At 46.2% G+C, this 27,917-nt stretch overlaps 1 protein-coding gene across 1 annotated transcript in view; it reads right to left on the bottom strand.

The window, feature by feature from the left end:
- The window catches only part of LOC130404927 (neurexin-1a-like), a 188,485-nt gene that overhangs the window by 106,230 nt on the left and 54,338 nt on the right, over positions 1 to 27,917 (bottom strand). Inside the window, exons 6-9 of the mRNA XM_056609876.1 lie at positions 15,766 to 16,067; positions 14,164 to 14,187; positions 12,808 to 12,969; positions 6,722 to 7,166 (exon numbers count right to left, since the gene is read on the bottom strand). Coding sequence (XP_056465851.1) covers positions 6,722 to 7,166; positions 12,808 to 12,969; positions 14,164 to 14,187; positions 15,766 to 16,067 — 933 coding nt within the window. The remainder of the gene's footprint in view (positions 1 to 6,721; positions 7,167 to 12,807; positions 12,970 to 14,163; positions 14,188 to 15,765; positions 16,068 to 27,917) is intronic.

Genomic DNA, 27,917 nt, shown 5'->3' with positions numbered 1-27,917 from the left:
CCTTCCTGCCTGTGCTCCATTTCTCCCGCCAAGGTGACCCAGCCTCTCTTGCGCGACCGCTGGAGAGAGAAAAGACGAGGACCCGGTGCACAGTGATTAACCTGGCCCTACTAACATGTTCCCGCTTTTTTCTCCCAGGGTCTTGGCCCCCGGCATCTGTTCCTGCACCTTCCTTCAACCACCCTGCCCCTCCCTCCCTCCCTCCCTCCCTCCCTCCCTCGCCCTCTCTGCAGCACCCTCCGTGGCCACAGCTGCCGTGACAGCACCCCGCACTTGGCAGCGCCCACCCGTCACAAAGCCAGAACAGCTCCCTTTAGGTTACAGCTAACGAGCTCACTACATCAAACTCATTAGCGGCCAAAGACTTTCCTTCCCCATTGGAGCGGGGTTCGGCCAGGTATACGACGCGCAGCACTGTCATCACCCATCCATGTGATGAGTCGTGAAAAACGAAGAGCGCACGAGAGGGAGAGAGATAGCGAGAGATAGAGGAGAGAGAGAGAGAAAGAGAGAGAGAGAGAGAGGGAGAGAGAGAGAGGGAGAGAGAGAGCGGGCCACATGCCTCGAGTTTTGCGCGATTTCAATTAGCAGTCGCCGACCGAACGGCCTTGAAATCTCCGTGCGAGATCAGGAGAGGGAGCGCCTTGACCACTTTGTACCACGCTCCACAAACATGGAACAAATTGAACTTGTCAAGCCTAATGGAGAGTCCCTCTGCCTGCAGCCGTCCTCGGGGGCCCCCTGGAGCCAGGCGCGGAACGCTCGCGTCCCCATCTCCGCTGCGTGCACGAGAAGGTCCGCCGGTTCTTCCCCGGGGACGGGGGGGGAGAGGCGCTGGCGTTCTACAGTCGCGTTCCTCTAAATCGACGCACGCTTGAGATAAGAGGACGCACGTCAGCCTCTTGCAGGCGCCCGTCTGTGCGCGCCGCGCTCGGCTGTGCTTGTCAAAGCGCCGGGGAGACGTGTGTGTAAACACACGTCAGACTCCCGGCGATGTCAGAGAGCACTCTGCTCAGACTCCCGCGAGGCGACGTGCCGTCGACACGCGGGTGCCATGAGAGGCGCCGCCGTGGAACGCTCAAGCCTTATTTATAGCTGAGGGAGGAGGGGGGGGGGGGTCCGGGGGTTTTATTTGGGACTCTGCGGCACACAAAAGAGAAGGAGAAGATGGCAAGCCGACGAGATGGGGACACGGAGATTAAGTTGTAGTCTGGGAAGAGATGGGGGATGAGTTGAAGGGGGCGGGCCGGGCGGGGGAGGGCGGGGGAGTGGAATGACAGATAAGACAGAGTCACAAAAAAACGACAACATAAAAAAATAAAACCTTGACTAAGAAACGCGAGTGCGGGTCGGGAGAGAGACGATTGGACGGATGGCGTCCCTCGATAACCCGGAAGGAGCGAAACAAGCTGGGAGAACGGAAGATAGAAATCACCGGCTGAGACCCCAACCCATCTACAAACCCATTCATCATTTACCGTCTCTCCCGGTTGACACACGACTGTATCCACCATTTTGGAGGGTAGGAACCGGGGATTCTACGTTGAAGTGGCAAGCACTCCACACTCACACACACACACACACACACACACACACACACACACACACACACACACACACACACACACTCAGTGTGGGCACCGGCAGCCGGAGACTCCACTTGGCATGATGTCCTCTAGCCCCACTCACACATCTCCCCAGCATGCTGGACGAAGGGGGATTACTACAATCCAGTTAGGACGATACGGCCAAATCTCTACATGTGATTGGATTCTCTGGAGTCAGTGGCCCCGCCAGGCAGTCAACCAGGGAGATAGAGGTTGTGCGTGTGTGTGTGTGCGTGCACATGTGTGACGGCGTGTGTTTATATGTGTGTGCATCGGTGTGCACGCGCGCGCGCGTGTGTGTGTGTGTGTTTGTGCGTACGTGTCTGCATGCACGTATGTGCAAGTGTGTGTGCATGGGTGCGTGCGTGTGCCTGCGTGTGTGTGTGTGTGTGTGTGTGTGTGTGTGTGTGTGTGTGTGTGTGTGTGTGTGTGTGTGTGTGTGTGTGTGTGTGTGTGTGTGTGTGTGTGTGTGTGTGTGTGTGTGTGTGTGTGTGTGTGTGTGTGTGTACGAACCCACTGCCGTTCATGTGTGCAGCTCGCACTAAGTGGCGGAGGGGGAAGCCGTTCACGAGCAGAAGCCGTGTAATATGTGGTGATGAGTGAGCCAGGCCACTCCCAGCCATCAGGCCGGTCACTTAAGAGCAGAGCGACTCCAGACTGTAATGCGTTGGGGTTGGAGGATGTTGTCTGAGAGCAGAGGGGGGGGGGGGGGGGCTGCGGGTGGGGGGGGGGATTCCATTTGCTGACAAGGGAGCAGAACTTAATGGGAGAGAGGGGATCGTTACTGGCTATTGGCCCTGAATGCATGAATGAAAACAAGGCTTTTCACCATTTCAACAGCGCGCGATGGATAGTGATGTCCGGGTGCTTCCGTAGCAGTTTTTGTGTCGGAGTTTGAACGCGCTTCGTTTGCCGGAACGGTATCAATAAAACGATTTTATTAGATATATTCTTCTTTTTTTTTACAAATGGAAAAATATGTCTGACCAAACCATACGTTTTGTGACTTTTTTACTCCTGGGATTTTGTCCATGCGTGGTAAATTCATTCCTAACCCAAAAGAAATACTTCAGCATCATAAATGTTTTACCTAGTCCTATATGGCCAACGTGTGCGTGTTTGAATGCCAAAGCATTGCACCACGATGCAAGCGACGGATATGTCAATCTAGCAGCATTGGACCGGCAGGCTTTCCTATATAGAATAGAGCATATATTTTATTTATCAAGCTGCACATTGAATTATGTGAATATCAAATGAAGAGATTTGATTCATGGGAAGAGGAGCGGGCTAGCAGTTGAGACACGCTGCCATTTTAAAAATATATTTTACAGATCAATCAAACTGAAAAATGTCAACGGCGTACATTCAATTATGCTATCCCTTCTAACCTTTTCCTACTTTAAAAGAAAAATGGTGATGTATATATAAACATTATATTTTGGTATGGCAGATCTGGACACATTTGTTGATTCAGTGAACAGGAAGTAGTGTATAGGAAACAGGTCTGGTCCTCATTTCTAACACATGAATCTGTCCCCCAGAAGCGCTACGTTGGTATGTGGAGCGCAGTGCATACGTACGTGTCCATGCACTGAGCAATGCATTGAAGATGAGACCACACTCGGGTCAATTACCTTCGTTTATCTCTGGGATTGATCTTAAATGAAGGATGAGTGCATCTATGGCCAATCAAAATTTCCCCACACAAATACCAACATAACTTCACATATGTATATTATGGTATTTTTTTAATATGTTCGTGAGTCTGTAGGCTTTGAAATGTTTCTGAATAGGACAAGGCCAGCGCAGTTCTGTATTTCTATTTCTATTCAATGAATGAAAGTAAAGTGTGCAAGGACAGACCTGAGACCTGTTTTGTTTGGAAAGCTATTGACATCCACGCCGTGAACAGCAACGCTGTTCATTCACTAGACTGCCAACATTACAAGAGAACAAGTTGTTGTTTCCAGGTAAAAAAATAGAAAAATGGTACAATAGCCCCATAGTCGTATTGTTATTAGTTTTAATGTTGTTTACTCTGGACACTTTCTCGTCTGCCATGTTTATACTGTTCCTATGTTTAATGTCTGAGCCCTTTAGAACACTGATGCTATTTATTTTTTACGTTTGTTCTTTGTACCTGTGTGTATATGTGCTCAACCTGGGGAAGTTATTTCTAAATGTGATTAGTGCACAGCTCAGCATACCAGCTCATAGTAATTCTTTCAGTCCGGCGAAAAAGAATCCGCTCCTGTTTCCATGGAAACTTAGGAGAAGGTGGCAAGAGGACCAAGCAGAGATAGCTATACAATGTATGATACTGTGTGTGTGTGTGTGTGTGTGTGTGTGTGTGTGTGTGTGTGTGTGTGTGTGTGTGTGTGTGTGTGTGTGTGTGTGTGTGTGTGTGTGTGTGTGTGTGTGTGTGATATCCAAGCAACACAATTAACACTGTTTTTTTATAAGCTTACAGCCAATTTCCAGTAGTTTTAATACACATAATTGGATGTTGTTGTTGTTGGTTTTGTGGTATGGGAAGTCTACACGTTTCACTTTTAGTCTTCACTGCTATATTTCCAATTCGATGTCATGCTCATTAAAGCCACACTCCTCATTAACTCTGGCGTCTAAAGCTAGCTGGCTAACAGGATGGACTGCCATTCGAAAAGCATACAAAGCACTCACACATCTGCAGTTACAGTATTAGCTTAGCATTACATTGCCCTGGCTGATGGCATTACCAATGAGGGCGGGGTAACCGCCGTTCTGGTTGCAATGCATACGTCTCTATTTAGGGACTGTATGCTTTGTTCTTTTGCGGGGGTAATGAAACAGTTGATCTAATTTCCACCTCTTGAGAGGAAGTGGTAAACATGGTCAGGGAGGTTTATCTAATTTGCAGAATGACATAGCAAGGCTCAGGTTCTTAGCACACAGTAACAAATTGCTGCTTGGATAAGCAAATCAACAGGGACCGAGGCAGTTCAACACACACACGCACGCACGCACTTGCACGCGCACACACAAAGGCAAGCACCACACACACACACACACACACACACACACACACACACACACACACACACACACACACACACACACACACACACACACACACACACACACACACACACACACACACACACACACACACACACACGCTTTGAGGACACAGTAATAGAGGGGGCACGACTGCCTTTTGGCGAAACAGAAGTGAAGTGTATGCCTGAAGCAGAGATTCCTTCAAGGTTAATGTGCGCGAATCCTTTTATAAATTATATTCATATTGATACATAGTCCTATTTAAAAGGACCATGACAGATCAGGTCAATATGACCAGATCAGGTCATAATGATGAAATAGCAATTTTACAATTCAGCCTAGAGACAGTTTTTTACTGCAGCTTGCATCCACATCTTTATATTTCAATAGTAGCAGCAGTGAAAGTAGTGGAAGTATAGTAGTAGAAGTAAAAGTATCAGTAGCAGTACAGTAGCATTCATAAGAGTAGTAGACTAGTAGTTCTCAGTAGTAGTGGATGCAGTATAATAGTAGTAGAAGCAGTACACGTATCCATAGTGGTAGAAGAAGTGCATTTGGTAGCAGTCATAAGAATAGTAGTAGTAGTAGTAGCAGCAGCAGTGTAGTAGTAGTAAGCGTAGCAGTAGTAGGTGTATCAAATGGAAGAGGAGGAAATCCTCCACAGTGAGATGAACTGTTGCTGTGATAGAACATGCCCACGTTTGTCCAGGGTGGATATTTACAGCAGCTCACGGTCGTGCTGGAGTGGGATCTGGCGCTGAACCTTTCACAGTGTGCCTCCCAGAGACGACGGCAGGCCAAAATAACTTTGGACAGATAATTAACTCAGCACTGGAACTCGTTCAAAAGAGATAACGGTTGATTGTGTGTGTGCGTGTGCAGCTGCATTTGTCGAGTTAATTGTGCGATCCCCATTACCTATTCGCTAATCCGGGATCCAGCAGTCCTTCTCTGTTGTAGCAGAACTTCTGCAAAGAACCTGGGTCGGAAATCAAAAATGTGTGTGTTGGCTAATTGTGCGCTTCCAAATCCCTGCCACCAGCAACGTGATTGGTCGAAAACAAACATGAACCGATGCAAAGGAAATGGCCGCGTTCCCCCAGACTTGAGCTCCTCTGTCGTCAGACTCGAGTTGTGAATCGAAAAGTCTGATTTGTGACAATAGCTATTCGCTAATTTGTGGATTCTCAGGCAGCATTGCCGCTCTTCCATCGAGGCACGCTGAATCAGCCCCTCCCCGTGCAACATGTCTTGCTTCTGGTTGTAATCAAGAGCGGCATTTCAATCAGCCACATTCAGCACAGAACATTCAAAGAGCCATGAAACCATCTCCATAACAAATAGTTCCAGAAACCATGTAAGCAGAAAAAGCGCAGCTCTCAGCAGCGCGCTACATTGACAAGTAAGTGAGGACGTGTGCGCAGGTTAAGAGTTTAACTGTGTTTTCAACCAGATCCCTTGTGTGTGGATATTTCTCACACATTTACAGTTGGAGTGACAGCTGAGGAAGTGCTATGACAACACTCTGCTCTCTTGGGAAGCCTTAGGGGAAACACAGAGGCTGAAAGTACTACGGGTATATGTATATAGTAGTCAAATGAACCTTGAGGCGGTGGCTTTTTCACACAATAATGTACGACTATTGGCTAGGGATCTGACCGAGGTTGCTCTGCAACACCCCAGCAACATTACCTACAGTGATTAGATATGAGCCATTTTCATCAAGAACGTTCTTGGTGTCCTATTGACCTGATCAACTGAAAATGTTATATTCTTCTGCACAGCTTGGACCATCTAATTTTCGCATTGCCAAGGAAACAAGTGGACAGTTCTATTTGGCCATTGTCGCAAACGTTGGATTTGTTGCTGACCGTTTCCAAATACTTAGAAGCCAGAGGTGTCGTTATGGTAACAAGAAACCACTCCCTTGGAACGGGAATGACCAATCAGAATCAAGGACTAAACAATGCCGTGGTATAAATACACACGCATATTTACAGGGCATCCCACATGAATTCCAATCCCCCATTCACGAAAAAAAGCAAAAAGAAAGAAAAACCACTCCTTCCTACCCGATCGGCCGTCGCGCTGGAAGTCCACGTGGTACCACTCCCCGTCGTTGACCTTCTTGTTCACCGCCTTGGCCTTGATGGTGCCCGAGCCCATGTCCAGCAGCAGGTACAGGTGTCCGTCCAGCATCTCGATGGCGAAGAAGTCCACCTTGAGCGTCTGCGGCCTCTTGGGGTCCTTGGGCAGCTGCTGCTTGGGCTTGCCGTGGCTGAAGAGCAGCAGGCCGCTGGGCTCGGTGGTGCGGAAGTCGAAGCTGATGGAGCCCGTCTTCTTGGCGTTCCACTTGTTGAGCACGATGTAGGACTCGGGCGTCTCGAAGGTGATGGGGTCCAGCGTGGCCACGTTCTCGCACTTGAAGGCCACCATGCCGTGCACCTTCATCTTGGGGTCGCCCAGCTTGGCCAGCCGCGAGAGCTCCAGCCGCACGTCGTTGTTCTTGTACACCACCTGGTGGTTGGAGGGAGGGGTGGTGGGGGGGGGGAAGGGGGGTTAGCGCCACGGCAATACCGTCTATTCGTTATTTTACCTTTGGTATGAGTCACCTGGTTCTCACTGCCACTTTTTACAAGAGAGACCTGGTGTTAATATTCATAGATTACAGCAGACTCATTATTAGTCTCAAGGCTTTATGACTATGCTTTATGACTTTACGATTCATGAATGAAGCGCTCAATAAACACAATCAACCCTATTTTACTCTTTTTCAGTGTAGCTGTGACCATGCTGTTCAGCCACAGCCGTGTTTCTTTAAAGGCTGAAAGGGTATGGCTCTGTATCGTCGCCACTGTGCCGATGCAAAGGCAGCCCACGCGCCTTTGTGGAACCACCACCTGAGGCCTTGTGGTAACGCACACGGTCGCCCGCCGGTGTGATGCACACACCCAGCGCCGATGATTAGAGAGATTAACTTTGACTTGTACATTCTACACGGGGGGGGGGGGGGACTTATAGGCTGTTATTAAGCGAAGAAGACAATGCTGATAGGAGGAGCAACGCTTCGGGGAGCCAAGCAACACTGGGTCCCCAGGTGAATTGTGGGAGGTATATGAGGGAGAGTGATAAAAAGCCAAATCGCTGCCTACTTTGCAGGTGTGAAGGTAAAAGTGCTGATCAAGGTCCCTGTTGGCGCCTCAGATTAGAGCGGGGGGGGGGGGGAGCTGTCAATGATGGATGGGCCTCTCGCAAGCCACTTAAGAAGGGCCAGATTAATCAAGTGTTCCCGCACATACATAAACACACACGGGCAGTAAATAAACCAAGAGGAGGCCACTTCACAATAGAGCTATTAGGGAAACAAAAATGAACAGCGAGGAGCATGAGTAATGGGATTCAACTGAATCGAAAGAAAAGAAAAAAATAGATATATGTACACTCCGATGATTGGCCGGTAATCTCCAACAATTGCACCGGGCTCGTCAAACTATAAAATGATTAGTATTGGCAATAGCTCACTTACTGAAGTGTATTAGCACTATGACCTGCAAGGCGCCATTCGCTGTCAAGTAGACAAATGCACAGACGGCCGCACGCCTTTGCAAAGGATGAGCTGTAACATCATTAAATGCCCGATCGACCATAAACGAGCCGCATTATCACGTGCCTTACTACAGATAAAGAGACTGGACAATTTGCCTTCCCTGATCATTTTTAATTACACTCTTTAGTTTCAATGGTCACTTCAGTGCCAAATTGTGTATTAAATTCTCACAATCGCACACTTACACTGAACACAATGCAATTATACAAGTGGCTGGCATCGGGTCTCCGTATACATAGGAGTGATGCCTGCCCTGAATCTTAATTTTACATCCAAAGCATTCCTAACGGCCTCTTCGTAAAAGAGCAGCAATTTACGTCGAGCACAAAATCCCGGCAATTTGGGCTGAAAAATCAAGTAAGAGCACTAATTAGAAAGAGTCTAACAAACGTGAAGGGTGTCCATAAAGCGGCCATTATCCACTTTGGGGAATGAAGGAGCATGGAGCTAGCACTGCAGCCAAAATCCACTACCGACACATCACTTTGATGAGCATCAAAGGCTTTGTTTGGCTTTTTTATTGCAAAATGGGCATTTTTAGCGAATGTCAAATCATTTACATATGAACATTATGCTGCTTTGAAAGTATTATTATATTATGTCTGCAGCAGGTGGTGGAATGTGTGCGAAACGTACCTGTTACGTGTCAATCTGTTGGCAGAGTGATGTATGATGACAAGTCAAACACAGAGCTAAGCACTTGGCATGTGTCAACAGTTGTGAAATGCTGTCCATCGAGCTGGAAGTGTGTACCTGTATATCTGTCTGTCTCCCACCCATCTATCTATCCACGCATCTCTCATGTGCTTTGAGTCTAATTAAAGATATTTTTCAATACAATACTTCTATCCACCATATCTTCAATACAACTATCCATCCACCAATCAATGTATGTATCTATCTATATTCTATCCAACGGTTAATGCACCACCAATCCATCTAGTTCTCAAATACCATGTTTCTGCCAAACAAATGCTCTCCTTTTCTTACTCAACATCCTGTTTTGCATTAATCTGGAAACAGGGACACTTCCTGTGGGATTGTGTGTGCATGCAGCTTACTACTTTCGGTTGTGTCTTACTGAGACTGCGTCATACAGGTAACAGCATGTTCACAACGGTGCACAGAAAGGATGAGTACTCCCCTCCTTGATTTATGCGATAATGGTAATAACGTAATGCTTTACTTTACTTTGTATTGTTCTCTCATCCGGCCAGAACTATAACTCGTTCTTGCACTCATCCCTCTGGAAATGATATATAAATCATTTAGAAACAGCACGAGCAAATGGCAACTACCACTTAATTTCTTATTCTAAAAGCTTGTGCTGGAGAAGCTTTTAGAAATGAAATAAATGGAGTGAAATAAAAATACAAATAAATGAAAGACTACTGCAGAGGGTGTGAAGGAGGCCATCTCTAAGGCCCAATCCCATTTCTACCCCTTACCCCTAGATAGATAGATACCCCCTTGTTTTGAAGGGGTAAGGGTAAGGGGTAAGGGGTAGAACAATCCCATTTCCACCCCTTCCCCCTCAAAACAAGGGGGAGGGGTAAGGGGAAGGGGTAAGGGGTAGAAATGGGATTGGGCCTAAGGCTGAGCTGCAGGGCCTGCCCTCCTCTCAGACCCAAGACAGACACATAGGATGTGGACTAGATAACACCTATGAACCACATCCCGACCACAGCCCACGCATGCTACAGGCTATGTATGCTACATGTGTGCTACAGGCTATGTGTGCTACAGCCCATGTATGCTACATGTGTGCTACAGGCTATGTGTGCTACGGCCAATACATGCTACATGTGTGCTACAGGCTATGTGTGCTACAGCCCATGTGTGCTACAGGCTATTTGTGCTACGGCCAATGCGTGCTACAGCCCATGTATGCTACATGTGTGCTACAGGCTACGTGTGCTATATGTGTGCTACAGGCTAAGTGTGCTATATCTGTGCTACAGGCTATGTGTGCTACAGCCTATGTGTGCTACAGACTGCGTGCTACAGGCTATGTGTGCTATATGTGTGCTACAGGCTATGTGTGCTACAGACTGCGTGCTACAGCCCATGTGTGCTACATGTGTGCTACAGGCTATGTGTGCTATATGCGTGCTACAGACTGCTTGCTACGGCCCACGTGTGCCCCTCACACCCATGCACCCCTTTTAGCATCGAAGGAGCTTTTGTGTTTGAGCGATGAGCTCTCTCTGTCACATGTGACCCAGCCCTGCATTTGTATTCAACCAGCCTCGTCTGGTGACATGCTGGCCATTAGCCGCATCACACTGTCTTTCATCATCGCGCGTTAAGGTGCAGGAATGGCAAATCTGGTGAGAAATCTCCAGATCAACGATGGACCAGAGTTTTACCCCATGGGAAGAAAAACATGCATCAGAGGCCACGCAGCACATGGTGTTTCACTTGCACGTGTGTGTGTGTGTGTGTGTGTGTGTGTGTGTGTGTGTGTGTGTGTGTGTGTGTGTGTGTGTGTGTGTGTGTGTGTGTTTGTGTGTGTGTGTGTGTGTGTGTGTGTGTGTGTGTGTGTGTGCGTAGGAAACACACAAAGATGTCGTCTCCCTCTGACCGGCAGGGTGATGCGTACAGGGACCGCTAGTCGTACAACCAGATGGTCAGGAAATCAAATCTAATAAAAACTATCATCCATCAAAGAGAATAAAAAAAGGAAAAATAATGTGTGTGTGTCTAGAGTTTGTTCACTTATTTGTTCAAAAGGTAATTTTCTGGACATGACTAGGCCACTAAAGAACGCTCACTAGTTCACCGGTCCAAACTGACCAGGTCATCTTAATATAAACCTGTGCTGTTTGAAGTGTACTCCCATAGGACGGAGCACCCGATGGCTAGGGGGGAGGGGGTACATAGATAGAGGACTCGTAGCGCTGTGTAATGAGCTGAAGACAGAGCGCTGACATGATCCGCCTCTAACACCCTGCCTGCTCATTAGTCCACCAGAGGAACGGCCTCACAACGGCCTGCAAGCTCCACCGAGAACGCTCGATTCGCCTCCTGCTTGAGGTGAAGGAGTACAACCACTGTAGGATGAGAGAGAGAGAGAGAGAGAGAGAGAGAGAGAGAGAGAGAGAGAGAGAGAGAGAGAGACAGAAATAAACAGAGAAACAGAGGGAGAGAGAGACACAGAACGAGACACAGAGCGAGAGCGAGAGCGAGAGAGAGAGAGAGAGAGAGAGAGAGAGAGAGAAACCAATAGAGAGACTGGGCGAGAGACAGAGGAAACGAGAGGGATAAGATTACCGAAACCAAAACAAAAAGACTGCGGGGTATGACTGGGAATTATAAGATAAATGAAATATTTCTTGTATGGCGCATAGGAGATTCGGTTTTGCAGATAGCACTGTGGATCCCTGGTGGTTTTTGAAGTGAATGCTTGATGGTTTCGGATTTCAGGGTAGACACACTAAATAAACTACATGACGGAACGCTAATAGATTGTATTGTTAAAAATATGAAGATAACCAAACCTATGAAACCGCTAGCAGGGAGATGAACTTTTGAAAATAGATGATTAACCACTGCTTGATGAGAAAGAACATTCCCCAAGTCTCTTTTCTCTTTTAATCCTTTTCTCAGTCCATGCAGGGTGTGAAAGGTCCATTGTAGCCAACACATACATACATACATACATGTCACCGTTGTGTTCCTTTATGAAGGTGTCATAAGTGTTATGCCTGTGATATTACACCAACATGTACGGCAGACGATTTGAATGAGTACTTGTTACAAAACGTTGCCAAATATTCAAATCACCCTTCGCGTTGTCTCTTTTTTAATCGCTTTGCTATTAATTAATTTATAGCGGCTGCATTCATCTGTTGTCTTTCATCCAACACTCTGCCTCAGCTATACTTGAAGATATAGATATATCCATGTAAGAGATACATTAAAGAGATAGCTCTCAGATGAGAAATCATACCATCAAGTACATTCTATTGGAGTCGGTTGGAATTGATGTGGAAATTGAACTGATGGATCTAATGATCAAACATCTGATGGGATCTGATGTTAAAGAAATCTGTTGGGGAATCCAGAATCACGGACACTTAGTTGCTGGTGGATGCATTTGAAGGCTTGTGTGTGTGTGTGTGTGTGTGTGTGTGTGTGTGTGTGTGTGTGTGTGTGTGTGTGTGTGTGTGTGTGTGTGTGTGTCTGCGCAAATGCGTGCCTGCGCCATTGTGCATGTGTCTGTGTGTATGTGTGTGTGTGTATTTGTGTGGTTGTATTTGTTTGTGTGTGTGCTTGAGTGTGAGTGTGTGTGTGTTCGTGTGTGTGTATGTGTGCGTGTGCCTGTCTAGACATCACAGGGGGAAGCGAGCCGTGGAGGCCAAGACGCAACCGAAAAGCTAAGAAGAAGAAGAACGGTAGCGGGGAAGCGAGAGCTACAAACCAAAAGTGAAAGGAGGACAGTGAGCGGAAGGGACCGCGTCAGTGGGTGGGTGAGCGTGTGGAGGAGGGGCTGAGGTGAGCTCCTCCTCCACCGCCCCTCCCTCCGGGGAGCGGTGGGGAGCTGCTCACCTCCTTCAGGCAGCCCATGAAGTTGTTGCTGACTGGGGAGCCGGGCAGGTCGGCGGTGCTGGGGCTGCCGCCCACGTAGAAGAAGTCGTCCGAGCCGAGCATGGTGTAGTCCTCCTGGGTGTAGCCCGTGGTGGTCAGTATCCCGTCCACGGAGATGGTGACCTACACGAAGCGAGCAGAGGCAGAGGACACGCTGTTCTCAGGAGCGCCCACAGCCACCGCCATTTTGTGGCTTGTTTTGCCTTGGGCCTTTTTTTTTTTTTTTTGTTCTATCTCTCTACGATTTTTTTTTTTTTTTGAAACCCATTTTCATGTCTGTTTTTCATGTTCTCATGTTGTTGTTTTTGATTTTTTGTTTGGATTATTTTGTCCAGTCTAGGATTAGTAGGAAGAATGCAAGCCCCCAGGAGCTTTACTATTGCAGTTAGTAAACAAATAAAGTAAATACAGTGTTAGTATTGTCCCTACTGCAACTCAAAAAGTACTTCGTAGCAGACACAAAAATGGTGTTAGTAGGGTTATCTCGGTTAGTTCAGCCTAAATACATATTAGTACCTGCAGCAGTTTCTAGAAAACAAAATCAAAACGTGCGTTTGTGTTAAAACAAGGACAACATGCTCTGAGAGGCACACTGTTGTTATAAGTGAATGAACGACCAATGGGAGAGAAGCGGGAGAAGCACACATGCATCGAAAAAGCATGAAAACCAAACACAAATCGTATTAGAAGGTTAAGGGCGATCCGTCTTACACACAGCATCGCGTGTTAGACGCATGCATTAAGCACATGGCTGTCGCTGTAAACAACAACAAAACGGCTATGACGAGACCACAGAAGCGACCGAAGAAGCACACAGGACCACTGTGAACCCGATGGTGGGGGGTGGGGGAGGGGGGAGGGTGGTGGGGGCGGGGGGGGGGGATGGCTACAGCGGCGCGTATTCAAAATGCATGCCATGCAGAGTGGATGAGAATAGAACTGGCAGAGCCACAGAGCATCAGGCCAGTTGGTCAGGAGAAGCCCCTCCTTGTTAATCACTGCTTGATGCAAAGGGCTCGAGACGATGCGCCTACAGAAGGGTGGATTAAAACAGAATTGGAGACAGAGGCAACAGGTGTCGTAAGGAAGAGGGTGGAAACCCAATGAATGGAACGGAGGGGAAAATCAAAGAGGAAGAAGAAGTAGTCCTAAATTAAGCAGAAGAGTACCAACCGCAGTTTCCCCCCCTTTTTTTTGGGGGGGGGGGTGTGTGTGTGTATGGCGTCTACGGTAAGAAGAAAGGAAAAGAAAGGACACGGCAAACCCAAACTAAGAGACAATTAGGATGATATCTACCGAACAATGTAGTTTGTTTACCATAGCGTGTCCAATGCCTGAGTGCTTTGTGGAAGAGGGGGGAGAAAGGAAATTAAAAACTGTGAACAGAATAACGACTGTTACTCCAAAAATATATATGATGGCTCACTGTCGTTAGTACATTGTGGTCCAAAAAAACAATACCGGTTAGTAGAATGACACATTCCATGAATGACATGTTAGTTAGTTTCCGAAGCATGTTAGTAACAGAGAGAAATAAAGGGCAAAATAATTTCGACAAGAAACAAAAAATTGAAAACAGCCTTAAGAGAACTAAAGAGAATACTCTGTAAAAAATTGGCAGCGGAGCTTTCCCCGGGTATCCCTTAAAACATTCACAGCTGTGTGGTTTGCATTCGCACCGTGTCTGGTACACGACCAGCCCACAGCCCTGACAGAGGGCCGCAGCAAACACACACGCACACATCCAACCGCTCGTTTGGAGGGCATGCCTAGGGCAGACAACCCTGCGAACCGAATGTCCCAGGGTCACTGTAATCTATTTCAGAGGACGATCTGTTCTCTCTACATCATTATTCATATAATTATCCCCATCATATGATATCCGTGAATATTCGGTGGATTGTCAGAAATAGTATTCGTTATTTGAGAATTTGAAACCAATCCGGCATTTTCTAAACTTGTCCGGCTTTCCCTTAATGCTGAGTGTTCTTATTGATGGAGCACAGGATCGTGTTTACTGCAATGAAAGAAGCAGAGACCCTGATACCAAATTAAGAGCGCTGGTATTATGAGTCTACAGAAATGCATGCACTTGTATGCTATGTATACTTTGGTTAATCACAATTTAAGAGACTGAACTTTTGAGTAGTTATCTTTTAAATTATGCAAGTGAGGCCAGGTAATTGGATTCTGATTAAGGTAAAATCTCAATTGTTTCCCTTTCAGATGAGCAGAAACAAAAAGACTACTTATTGAGATATAAAAGCATTAAATTCAGATACCGACTAACTTGTAGATAATGCAATATTGTTTGTGGGTTTACATTCTATCACATATTTCACTAAATAATAACTCTAATAATAACTGTGAATAAACACAAAAGGCACAATAAAACTCATCAGTACCTCCTCTGCCGTAAGTATTGATGGCTTTGGAGTTAGTTAGTTGCCTCAGGAAATTCTGATTATGTCTACTCTTGCAGAATGTGAATCTTCATCATCAAATACACATACACACAACCTCATAAGAGACTGCTCTCTGCTCTCTCCGAATAGCAGCCAACAATCTGAATGAATAATTTCTAATAATTTCGATTTTGTTTGGTTTTCGATAACCATCGATACATTAAATAAATGTAATGATTCCAGAGACAAACGACACGTTATCCAATGTATTTTAAACATTGTGATAACCAAGCCTGCCCCCAGTGCTCCACACGTAGCATAACCTTCTTGAGTTATCTAGGGGCCTGCTCAACGGTGGCACTGGATTAGCCCCATCACCATCTGTACAGGTCAATGAACCGGATCCATACAACCCACTGAAACACATTGACTGGCTGCGATCGGCACCATCAAATCGATTCTGTTTTCGGACTCATTAACTCGATCCCCCCGCGTGGTCCTTCTGCACTGTTACCTGCCGTAGATTCCGTGTCACTTTGACATCATGCCAATCATTGTCATTAAATTTCCCATTGACCGGCTCCACCAGAGCCTCAAACGCTCCCGAGCCCAGATTAATGACGAGGGAGACGGCGCCGTTTTTCAGCGCCAGGTTGACGTAGTCGGCCGATTTGCCCGTGTGCAGCATGAGGCCGTTCCTCTGGAGCGTCTTGAAGGAGAGCGTGATCTCGTCGCTGCTGCTCTGGATGGGGTTCAAGGACAGGTCGTAGCAGAAGAACTCCGAGCCCTTGAAGGTGGCGACGTACTCCTCCTTTCCTGCGGAGAGACGGAAGGGGGGGGGGTTAAAAAAAAAAAACGTGTTCGGCGTTAATGTCGGCGTCGCTTTGGGACGTCGGCTTCGACGCGCCGGTGGCGTCGGAACACAAAAGGTCACGTTTACGTCAGAGAAATGTCACCTGAGCTAGACAGATGAACGGCGGCGAGCGGTGGGATGGGTGCCACCCCCCCCCCCTGCACCCTTCGCTGCAGGAATCAGACACACTCACCTTACTCACCTGCCGGCTGTGGAACACGGCTGCTGAGGCCCAGTCTTTTGCTCATGTTGATAATATTTCTAACTTCACTAATGTTGCGTATGTTGCATATATGGCTTGTGGTGCTAATATCGCCCGTGGTGCTAATGTGGCTAGTGATTCCTCCAATCCCCTATCCGCCGGTCCATAGATGCAGCGTACGGCTTTATCCCGCACCTCGGACAGGACTGTGGGAGTAGAACGGCGCTCTTGGCCTGTCTAGGTACTCCTCTGCCGGCTTTTAAGGGGCTATGAAGAAATGCGTTTAAACCCCTGCAATGCAAATAGAGAGATCCATCGGCTCATTCTCGGATGGGAATTGCTGTACTTCCCCCGATGGTGAATTGGACCGGATCCAGAGGCCCGCCGCGATTGGCCGATGGCCGTATTTATGCTTCCGTTGCCTCAATGGGAGTGCAGGAGGGGTGGCTAGAGAGGTTGTAAAGGGGCTCCCCGCTTAGGGCAGTATAAATCTAGTTCCAGCGTAATTTACGCTTCCCCTATACTTTGCTGGTTGTAAACCTGCTTGCATGCAAACGAGAGCCTAAGGCCCAATCCCATTTCTACCCCTTCCCCCTCCCCCTTGTTTTGAAGGGGGAAGGGGAAGGGGAAGGGGTAAGGGGTAGAAATGGGATTGGGCCTAAGTTCTGTGATGGAGGCAAGCCCCCCCTTTCTGTTTCCTCTGGACTTCCTTTGTGTTTACCGAGCTTCTTCTCTGTTCACCTCGGAGGATCCCAGTGTTCATGCCGAGAGCCAAATTGCAGCACTGCAAGCCCTGCCGCGTGACCTATTCATCAGGGCTTTTCCCCCCATTCCATAAAAGAGACTCTCAATTAAGTTCGCTACATATTTTCCAGCCAATAAAAGTGAGCACATCGGCTGCTTCCTCTGGCCATAAAAAGGCATTTTAGATTTGACAGGGCTAGATAATATGAAAAGGCCTAGGGGAAATCCTTAGCGCTAAACAAATAGATGGGTTTGCGTTGTTGCATGTTAAAAAGACCAACAGAGATAAAGCAGAAGCAGTGGGTGACAAAATCAAAAACCAATTAGAACGTGGCTTAAACAGGGTTAGACAGATAACAAGCCATTAAATCCAGCAGCATAAACAACCCCCCTCCACCCCCCAAAATAACAGCAATGGACCAAAGCACTCAATTACCATGAACGAAGAACACCCCAGGTTTATATATACTTGACAAAACACCCACAAAGCCAGACACCGAACACATACATACACACACACATACATAAAGACACACACACACACACACACACACACACACACACACACACACACACACACACACACACACACACACACACACACACACACACACACACACACACACACACACTCCCCCACATACACACACACACATACTAGACTAGCATCCCGCCTTGGATACAGTCAGGCAGGTAATAAAAAAGGGGTTGCTGTCTACAACAATTTGTCACCTCATCGATTCCCTCTTAAAGGTACTATACTGCACCTCTGAGGAAACTACCTGAGGTCGTAATTGAAGTTGACTGGCTCTCTCCACTCTTTCGTCATTCCCTCAAAGTCGGTGCCCCCCATTAGTGGAAACGAGAGGCCCTATTTTCTCCTACCTAAATCCCCTCTGTGTGGAAACACACACACACACACACACACACACACACACACACACACACACACACACACACACACACACACGCCAGCACACACACACGCCAGCACACACACATACAACAGCACACACACACAGAGCCTGGCCTTGTGGACCACATATCAAATGAAATGTGTGGTAATCCTTATCATGTATTTGCTCATGCCCCCTTTCTTTCATTCTCTCAATCACTCTGGCAGCAGTGGACTCCCTTTCTCTCTTTTTTCCTCGCCCCCGCACTCCTGCGCCCTCCCTCTCTCTCTCTCTCTCCTGCTCTCCATCCGCTGCCTCATCGCTCCATCCAACCCCCCTTAAAACAAATGCATTCTTTGTTGCGTTGCATTTCAACATTCAACAGCAACACGCTTATCGTTCAGCGAATGATCGACACAATAACAACCAGAGACATCAAGATAGGGTGCTTTTCAATTGCTGCGCTATTGAGGAGCATTATTGGTGATATTAGTCCTAATTCAAAGATCAAACAATCGATTTATTGATAGAGCTGATGCAACGTATGAACCCTGTACAGACAGCTGCTGAAATACCGCTTTCAAATCCTAATAACTTCCATGACAGCTCTAGTAACGACAAAGAACTGGTAATCTTTTGAATGACCGATGAATTTGAGCCACAATTAATTTATATGTTCAGAAAAAGAACAATCAATGCATTGATTTGTTACTTGGAGAATACATTCACACATTGTAAACTACTAAGTTGGCGCTGAGCCTCGTTTCTGGTGAATGTTCGTGTCATTGCCGCGTATTCGCATGTACACCGGCTATATCTCTGCATATTCAACAGTCCATCAGTCCGTGACAAGCTCCTGACATCTCCTCCGCCTTTGAGACACAAAGCCCGACGCCGGTGCCGATAAGATCTGTCTAGCTCGCCGTCAACACAGCGAGACACCGTGCCCGAGAAAATAAGCATAGTTAAAAGTCCTGCTCCCAGCGAACCCTCACGGACAGAATGACAAGGTGAAATCCCGTCACAAAGTTCTGCAGTTCTGCAGTCCCTTTGAGCCATTTACTACCACGTGCCCATCCCGAGTCCTGGGAATAAGACTCTGGTGCTGTCTGTTCAGGATCATCCAATTAACACCAGCATGTCTCTGGGCTTAGCACAATCCATTCCACCTACCAGGAGAGGTGATGCAGTAAATAACCGTACGCCACCCATTGTCGTTTGCCATCCTAATCTTTTAATGAGGACTAATATTTAAGCATGGAAAATGGTTCATCAAAGGCACAGCCATTGAAAATGTGAGGGAATTCACCATTGAATGTTGGCTCAGAGCAAATTTTTGCACACGGGTGCTTTGTAAGGACCATAAAATGACTTCATGCCGAAAAATCGATTGAACACTAGGTCACTGAACTCGCGGTAGGTGTTTCATCCAAAACACAAGGAAATGCCGACGCTGGCCTTGCTTAACGGCACGTTTTGAAGGAGAAAATAATGACTGCATTAATTACAAAACAGATGTAGCCGCTAGTCTTGCGCAATCCACCCACTCAAGTGGGTTAAGTCTATCCAATCATACTCCGGGTTTGAACCACGGAGAGACACTCAGTAGAACAGAGGTCCGCTCAAGGAAAAAATCTAATATGCAGTAGGCTGCAAGTCTGGGGGGAAGAAGGCAGAGCAAACCAAGGCAAAATATTCCAACTCTCCGTTGACGCGACCTGATCAAACTGAGCTCTCTGGAGCATCGAAGTGACAGTTGGCTGTTTTACTGGGCTTCGCTGCTGCCCCATGCGAAGCGTTTCCGAGGGGTGCACACATCGCATGCACAAACAGTACTTCTGCAGTAGGTACCGACATAGAGTCTCTTTATAAGTCACTTCGCTCCGACATAAATCTGGCATCCACTCCCAAACTTCAGATTTTATTTTAGTTAGCCCTCACCCAAGAGACCAGACTCTCTTTGCCTCTCAAAGCATGATCAAACGTGAGACTGACGCTCCTTTAAACTCGCTGCCGCAAGGCTATGCCAAAAGTCAAAAGACAGTAGAGGCTCTATTCTAATTACTCTATTATCTATATGTATTTTAAGAGCTATATGCGGTTGAGGGAATAATACGGCCACCTGACCACCATAATTCAACCTTTGGTTGTTCAATCCTTTCTGATCGCAGAAAAAACGAAGGTATTTGGTTTTCCCCGGAATTATCGTATCGCCACTTGGTACCCCTCCACCTACACTCCCGAGGCTGCTGAATCCCCTTAGCCTTAGCAAGAAACTAGAACGGAGAAAAAGGGGGTTTGTGTTTGACTTCAGCAGGTTCATAGCGAGTTCACAAAGCTGCATAGAAAAAGGCAAGAACACCCAAAAAGCAGCTCTTTTGCATTTTTAAACAAGGCATGTGCTGGGATTGACTTTGACATTACCAGCATGCAGCGGTGAGACCAATATGTTACTTCCGTTTCCACCAGTGATAGGGCACTGCAGACTGACATTGTATTTCACCCTGTTCAAGCCTCCACTCGCTTTTCAGCCGCAATGAATGACAGCCTATTAAAACGATAGCACGGTTAGTGTCATGAAGCCTGCCTAAGCCTCTTATACACTGATAGAAGGGAGTTCTCCTAAAGTACATGAGAATGAGAATCTCAGCCTTCAAAAAAAAATTGTAATTGAAAAATGACAGAATGACAACGGTTTCTCGTCCGTGCGGACTTCCGATCCCGCGGCACATAGACTAAACATACAAACGCTGGAGTTAAGTTCTATGTTGATTTCAGTTCATCATCAGAGATGACAAAGACAGCAAGAGAAAAAAAGAAAAAACAATGTTTTCTGCTCAATCCAATCAAGGCAGCCCCGGCGCACTTGTGTGAACGCGAGCGGGCTTCCCAGCGCATCACGCCCGTCACATAGCTGTTGGCTCCGGCGCCGGCACTGGCTTAGCAAACAGTGTCATTTAGATTCACAGCGTGCGGGACGCCTCGCTGGGCGGGGACGGACCTCCCTCCGCCGGTGTCAGTCCACAGAGATACGCGAGTGTGGCAGCAAATGTACTCATAATTGCCTTCCCTCCGTTCAGCTTGTCATTACGGGCGGACGGGGAGGCGTCAACCAGACACTTGTTAGAAAAAGAGGGGGGATAATATTCGGTTAGCTGACATCCGTCGGCATTCGGAAACACACGGCTTTCGTCGTCACGCGCAGTGCCGTTGGGAGTGTGTGTCACCCATGCGGACGCTGTTATGCCTGCAATCTGAGTACGTATTGTAGGCCTACGTATGCTAATCGGGGTTCAGTTGTACCTGCTCTTTATCTAAGGGGGGGGTACACTTGTAGGTTGCCACTGGTTCTGATCGATTTCAGAGTGCAGCTTTTATGAAAATGGTCCCTTCATGCAATACAATGGGGTTTCATGAGTGTCCACACTTCATAGCTACATCTAAATGGAATATATAGATACAAACAAATGTAGCTTTGCTGTATTTGAGTATGTCCAATTTGAATACTATAAACTTTGGGGCAAGGACAACAGATTTTTCCCATGGAATAAATGCTGGCAGTAAAAGGTTTCTGGCTGAGCCAAAGATACAATGGATTTACCATTGCCATTTCCATTCTTTTAAATCTGAGTCACTAATAGATGTGTAGGCCATTCTGGTTACTATCTTCCTTCTACGACTCTAGAGTTGGTCCCAAATCGAATTTAGTCAATTATTTGTATTAGTACTTTTTAAGTCCTGGGGGGGAAATATCCTTTTCATTTGCTGGTCAAATTCAGTGCATAAATTGTCATGGTTGGAACTGGGTTTACTCTGATCTTTGGAACAGGAAATCGGCATTCAGTATTTCCAGGAATCCCGACTCAAGACATCTGGCTAATGTGGAAATGTGACTGGAACGGGGCCCAGGTTCATAATTCCCCCGAAACTTGGAATGGAAAGTAACCCCAATTACTGGAAGCTGTAGTTTGGAATGCTGGCATTGCTCGTCCAAACTTTAAACCCTCCCTGGCCCGACAACATGATAATCCAGCTGTTACAGACCACCTTACTATGCGCTACCTGACTGTTGACATATGTGTGGAAACCCCACTCTACCTAATTCCTATTACATCCCCACAGTTATGTTGTGAACCAATTCACCCTAATGTATGGGGCTGAAGGCACATACTACGTACAGGAACAATTAAAGCACATACCAGATGTAGAAGTAGCATACAGGTAGTGTTCCAACAAAGATCATACTTTTTTTTTTTTTTTATGGCAAAATGTATACGAAGGAATGACGCCAAGTGCATACGTCTAAGAGTCTAAGATACTTTAATCATGGCGGTGCTTTGTTTTGTGTGGAATTATGGGCTCCAGTAAAGACAGAGAAGGGAGCTGTATAACTCAGATATATGCCTGAGATAAAAACCATGGCAGTGCAGTCGAGTTGGTCGCCGCTCTGTTAATGAGCATATTTGGGTGCTTTCCACGGCATGCTGACTTTCCTCACAGGAAATAGAACACAAGCTCATAAAACAGCATATTAAGAACTTCAAGGTTCAGGACAAATACAGTGGGCTACAACGGCCCCCTAATACAAAGGACTTTCCGAACAAACACCAACACGAAAACACACACACACACACCCACGTCACGCAGTAGGACAGAAAAGAGAAAAAGTAATCATTCTTTCCCCCAAGCCCCGGAGCGTGGAACAGAACCACGAGACTCCAGAGATAGCTTAATCTAACTAGGCATCTGGAAGAAGAGAAAGAAAAGAACATCAAAAACCCACAAACACCAACAGTCCGACCGGCCTGTGTGCATATCTTAGCGACGGCAGAATAGAACAACGGGAACAAATCAAAGAAGAATACGTATGAGGAACAGAGCAACGCACTTACAGCTGTGTGCAACTCTAATGTGCTCTCAGCCCATTACAGAATCACAACAGAATTACAGTGAAGAGGGAGTGTAATGTGCTGAATGCTAAGCTGGGGGGGAGAAAAAAAAGGAAAGGCGTGAGGCACGCACGCATAATCCACTGGGGCTGGAGTTAAAGCCAAATTCATTTCTGTGCCATAAATCCAGAGGATAACGTTGAGGGCCTTAAGGTGATAGGGAGATCAATTTCTTCATAAAAAATAAAGAAGACGGCCTTTGGATATTAATGTTTTTGTTGCAAGTTCATTTGCACATTCATTTACATGCGGAGCACCGGGGATCACAGGGACTTATCTTGTTCATGGAACAGTCATCTGTCGCGATGTCGCAGCTTATTGTGAGGCCGGCACGTCGCTCATTCCAAAGGTGACTCGTTTTTTTGTCGTCAACCGAGCCGTGGTGGACGTTATTAGAATTAGAAGGCGGTATTTCGGCAGCTGCCTGAACAGGGTTCATACGTAACAATCTGTTGTATCGATACATGGAATGATTGCTTGATCTTTGAATTAGGACTATTATTACCAAAAATGCTCCTCAATAAAAAAAAAAGAAATAGCTCTTCAATTGAAAATCATGAAGGAATCAAGAAGGCAAATTATAGCCTTGGTCACTCTTGCTGCATCCAAATTAAGGAGGCCTTTTCTCTCTCTCTCTCTCTCTCTCTCTCTCTCTCTCTCTCTCTCTCTCTCTCTCTCTCTCTCTCTCTCTCTCCTCTCTCTCTCTCTCTCTCTCTCTCTCTCTCTCTCTCTCTCTCTCTCTCTCTCTCTCTCTCTCTCTCTCTCTCTCTCTCTCCCCCTCCCCCTCTCTCTCGCTCTCTCCCTCTCCCTCTCTCTCCAATGCGGCTTTCCCAATTTACTTAGGATCCCACACACGATGCGGACATACCTTTGGAGGAAAACAGAGTCAAGAGGCACTGCAGTGTGCTACTCATGGATAACTCACTGATTGAGCACGGGAGCTAATTACATGGGCAGAGTGTCTCCCGATGCGTTCTGTGCCTCTCAGCTTCTTTTGTATTCCAAGGACCCAACTCCCAGAGATCCAATGCCAATTGGACACAGCCTACAACCCTTATAACGCAGAACACATGCTCAGACACCATCCTCCATCCTTTATTTACCCCGCTAATGTATTCACTACCGTTCCGCACGAGAAAAAAGGTATAGGGGTTAATTCTCTGAACATACCTTAACTCTGCTGCTGACTATCTTATCTGGTTGGCAAATTTTAATGCACAAGACTGAAAATAATTATAGCCGAAAGGGGAGGCTAACTTATTCAGACAAAAATGCACCACTATCACATGTTGTTTAACACAAACAACAACAACATATGTTTGTACTAAATTGGAAAGATGCAAATCGTTGCATTATGAACCGCTTACAGGCAGACCAGAATCTTCCCACTGAAATTAGCTATTGCATCATGGTTACCTATCACAACATTGGCAAACGTACTTAAAGCATCGAATCTGGGATTTCAAAATCAAGCGGGAAATGTATAAGTGCTTACACCCCAAGACATGTATACAACAGCAAACTGAGGATAAACCGCTTGATACCCATGGATTTAAAAATGCATATCAGTGAAAGAGCCTAGATTGGAAATCAGCAATTCTGGACTTTGCATTTCATACAATTTGTATCTGCACAAGCTATAGCGTATCTTCCAAAACAATCGGAATATTCAGGTGGAAAAACACCACCGGCCTTTCCAGTTCTGCAAGCGGAGCCGGCATGATCCGATCGTTCAGCACGTCCATGAAGTGCACACTAAGACACTTGGTGAAATGGCCTGCCTGTCAGAACCGGCTCCCTCAAGTGCGATGAGGTGAAGTTGAACTAAACGTATCCTGAATCCAAAAGAACATTGGCTCTTCGTGCCAACTCTCACTCCTCACTCTCCACTCAATTCCATACAATAACAGAACAGGTAAAACCCCCCACAGAGCTTTTCCAGCGGCGTTGGCCCGCATTTTTCACGTTGGGTGCTTCGATGCAAGCCGTTCTATCATTCCAAACAGAGGTTTGAAACAAAAGCCTAGACGGGCCTATTCCCCGATGGAGAGAACAAAAGAAATGAGTTCACGGTACATTGCGTCGCATAGTTCCCTGTTTAGAGCAGAGTGTGGATGAGGAGTTTGCTGGAGGACGGCGAAGCGTGACGGCGAAAAAACAGGCACACCTCAGTGGTTTGCTTGGCAAGGTCACCAGCGCCACCTTGGAAAGCTTTTCATTGTGTTTATGTTCATTTCTCTGGCGTTCCACACGCCTTCTAATAAGGAAGGGACTCATTGTTGTTAGTGAGTCTTTCCATGCGGTGGGCATAGTTCACGTTTATGATTCGTACAGCGATATGAATGTTTAATGACGCCCTGGCATTTAGCTGAGAACGCAGAGCATCGCCGAGAAGAAACATTCGTTTTAAAAGTTCATGCAGCTTGACATCAAATGTGCAGTGTTTTTGTGTTACGTATCTCATTTTCAATAGAAATGGTGACTTAACGGCAAAACAAGTGATGGGGAAACCTTATTGATCCTTCAGCTAAAGGTCCCTCAACTAGATGTTATCAATCGTAGTATTGATATGAATACCTAGTACCTCAGTCTTGCATTCCCTAATTCAATGGAATTAGGATGCTCTGACACGTTTCGATAAGTATTAGAACTCGGTAGATATGGTTTCATAGATCTAGGTCTCATAGATCAGAGAAATAGGTGAGGTTCTGATTATTTACTTTTTTATTTTTTATTGTTCGTCTGAAGACAAACAATGAGCCTGATAAATGTATCCCGCATAATCCCACTCGATAGCCACATCAACCAGAGTGTGCACAAAAGACACACAATCACCAATTCCCCTTAATGCACCAACAGCTCTATTGTTGCATCCTGTCCGTCCATCAATCTAATTGCACTGACTACGCAATCGCCCACAATGCTTTGCAGCGATTCCTGTTGTGTACAAACACATCCCCCCCACCCCCGCCCCAATCCTCTTAGGAACCTGTTCATCATCCACACGAGGGGGGGGGGGGGGGGGGGGGAGAGAACGTCTATCTAGAAAAATGCTGACCTATGTTGGGGGAGGTGCGACACTCCCCTCCGTGGCTTTACTGTTTGGGCGGCGTTATGGTTCTTCCCTGCTGACGTCGGGACCAAGGTCATTTCATAATGGGGTGTCCAGCTGCCAGAGGCCTGTCAACAAGCCTAAGTGATGGAGGGGAGGGTGGCGGCGCGCGCCGGTGACGGGAGTCAAGGCTACGGGAGCTTGATAAAGATCAGCGTCCATCACGGGGGAAAAGGCGAGAAGAGAGCCAAAGAGATGGAATGGTTAGGGGGAAAGAAAGAGAGGATCAGGCGGAGATTTTCTTTTCTCAATTCCCCTCTTAAGTTAGATTAATACGTGGAGAGGCAGTCTGTGGAGTGCTTGTTGTATGTTTGTTTGTTTTGTTTTGTGTCTCTTACTAGCGCTCTGTTTGGCGTTGTTGACGCCTGTGCTTAGAGGATTGTACGCAAACGATCGCTAAGCAGTGATCGGAGGGGCAGTGATATTATTCACTGCTCATTGCCGGCTATGTCAATAACCCAAACAGGCAATTTGCAAAAGACTAAGCGAGTTGCATTGCTTCCAATTAGAATCTGCTACTTCCTGACATTTACTGGAATCTGTAAGCAAATGTAACGCTACATTCACCTTATCCTTCAACAAAGGGCGTTGGGTAGATTGTTCAGGTAAAGGAATCGCTATAGGAATCAAGGCGCAGGGTTACATGAGGTTTATAAGATTCCAGCTGTTGTGTTACAGTAGCTGCTCCTTCTTAGTGGCATTATTGATTTGTTGGGAGAATACCTTGAGGGGAGGGGTGGGTCAAACTTAAACATACCTTGGCAACATGCTAGGAAGTTATGCCATCGTATGCCGGGGAGTATAGGGGAATGCGTGGGGGAATTGGAAACTGTTGTGTTTTTTTAGACATTTCGGTTTTCACAAAATAGAAATAATATAGTTGAAGGCACATAGCTTGATTTGTTTTAGAGAGCAATCGAGTGCCGGGTAGAACAGGGCACAATGGAACATACACATTTTAAATGAATTCAAAGAACAGAGTTACAGTGTGTTTTCCTCTGAACTGTGCACCGGAGACGTAGAGTTTGGTCATAACAAGATTCCCATTATGTGAGTTGTACTTTCATCCTTTAAACGAGCAAACTCCATTACATTTATAATGAATATACACTCTTTAACTGGTAATCAGTCCCTTTATTTCATTGCTCTCGGATGTTTTCTTTTACTTTTGATATTTATAATGTATGCGCTAACGTATGCGCTGTGATGTCCCTTTCTTGTTCTTGGCAACCACAAATACATTATGTAACACTCTGTATTGCAGGCTGACCAATGCTATTATTACAGACCAATGCTATTAATAAAGGCTGACCAATAATATTATTATAGTATGACCAATGCTATTATTATAGGCCAATGCTGTAATTATAGGGTGACCAATGCCATAATAATATTTGCTATTATCAAAGGCCATATTCATTAGTTTCTATTTGTGTATGTTGTCCGACACGCAAATAACACCTTTAGCTTGAATAAATAATACGATTTGATATCCACCCACCTCTTGTTCTTTTTTAATCCATGTCGATTTTAACATATTATTACTGAAATATTCTTAAATGGTATTTTTGTTCCTATATGCGGTTATTATTTACCTTCATTACATTCCCTATAAAGTGTATTTCTATTATGTACTCTAATGTCTCCAGTGGTGCAGCATCAATAACTGAATATTTTCACCCCACTCCGATTCCATAGTTGGCACCAGCCCAGAAAAACGCAGAACCTCGAGCTAGGCTCCACTCTCGACAAACCTTGCCAAAAAACATATTTTTCGGAATACACTCACCCAGATCAGGGATCAGGGGCGATAAAGAAAATAAGAGTAATCACATTTGCAGCCGTTTCACTACAACTTGGCGACAGATAGACGCAAGTAAATCAGCACCTTGCCAGGGACAAGAGTGGTA

Source organism: Gadus chalcogrammus, chromosome 15, assembly GCF_026213295.1.
Source record: "Gadus chalcogrammus isolate NIFS_2021 chromosome 15, NIFS_Gcha_1.0, whole genome shotgun sequence".
Classification (NCBI taxonomy): Eukaryota; Metazoa; Chordata; class Actinopteri; order Gadiformes; family Gadidae; genus Gadus; species Gadus chalcogrammus.
The sequence above is the reverse complement of the archived record's forward strand: the minus strand, read 5'-3'. Positions and strand labels throughout refer to the sequence as shown.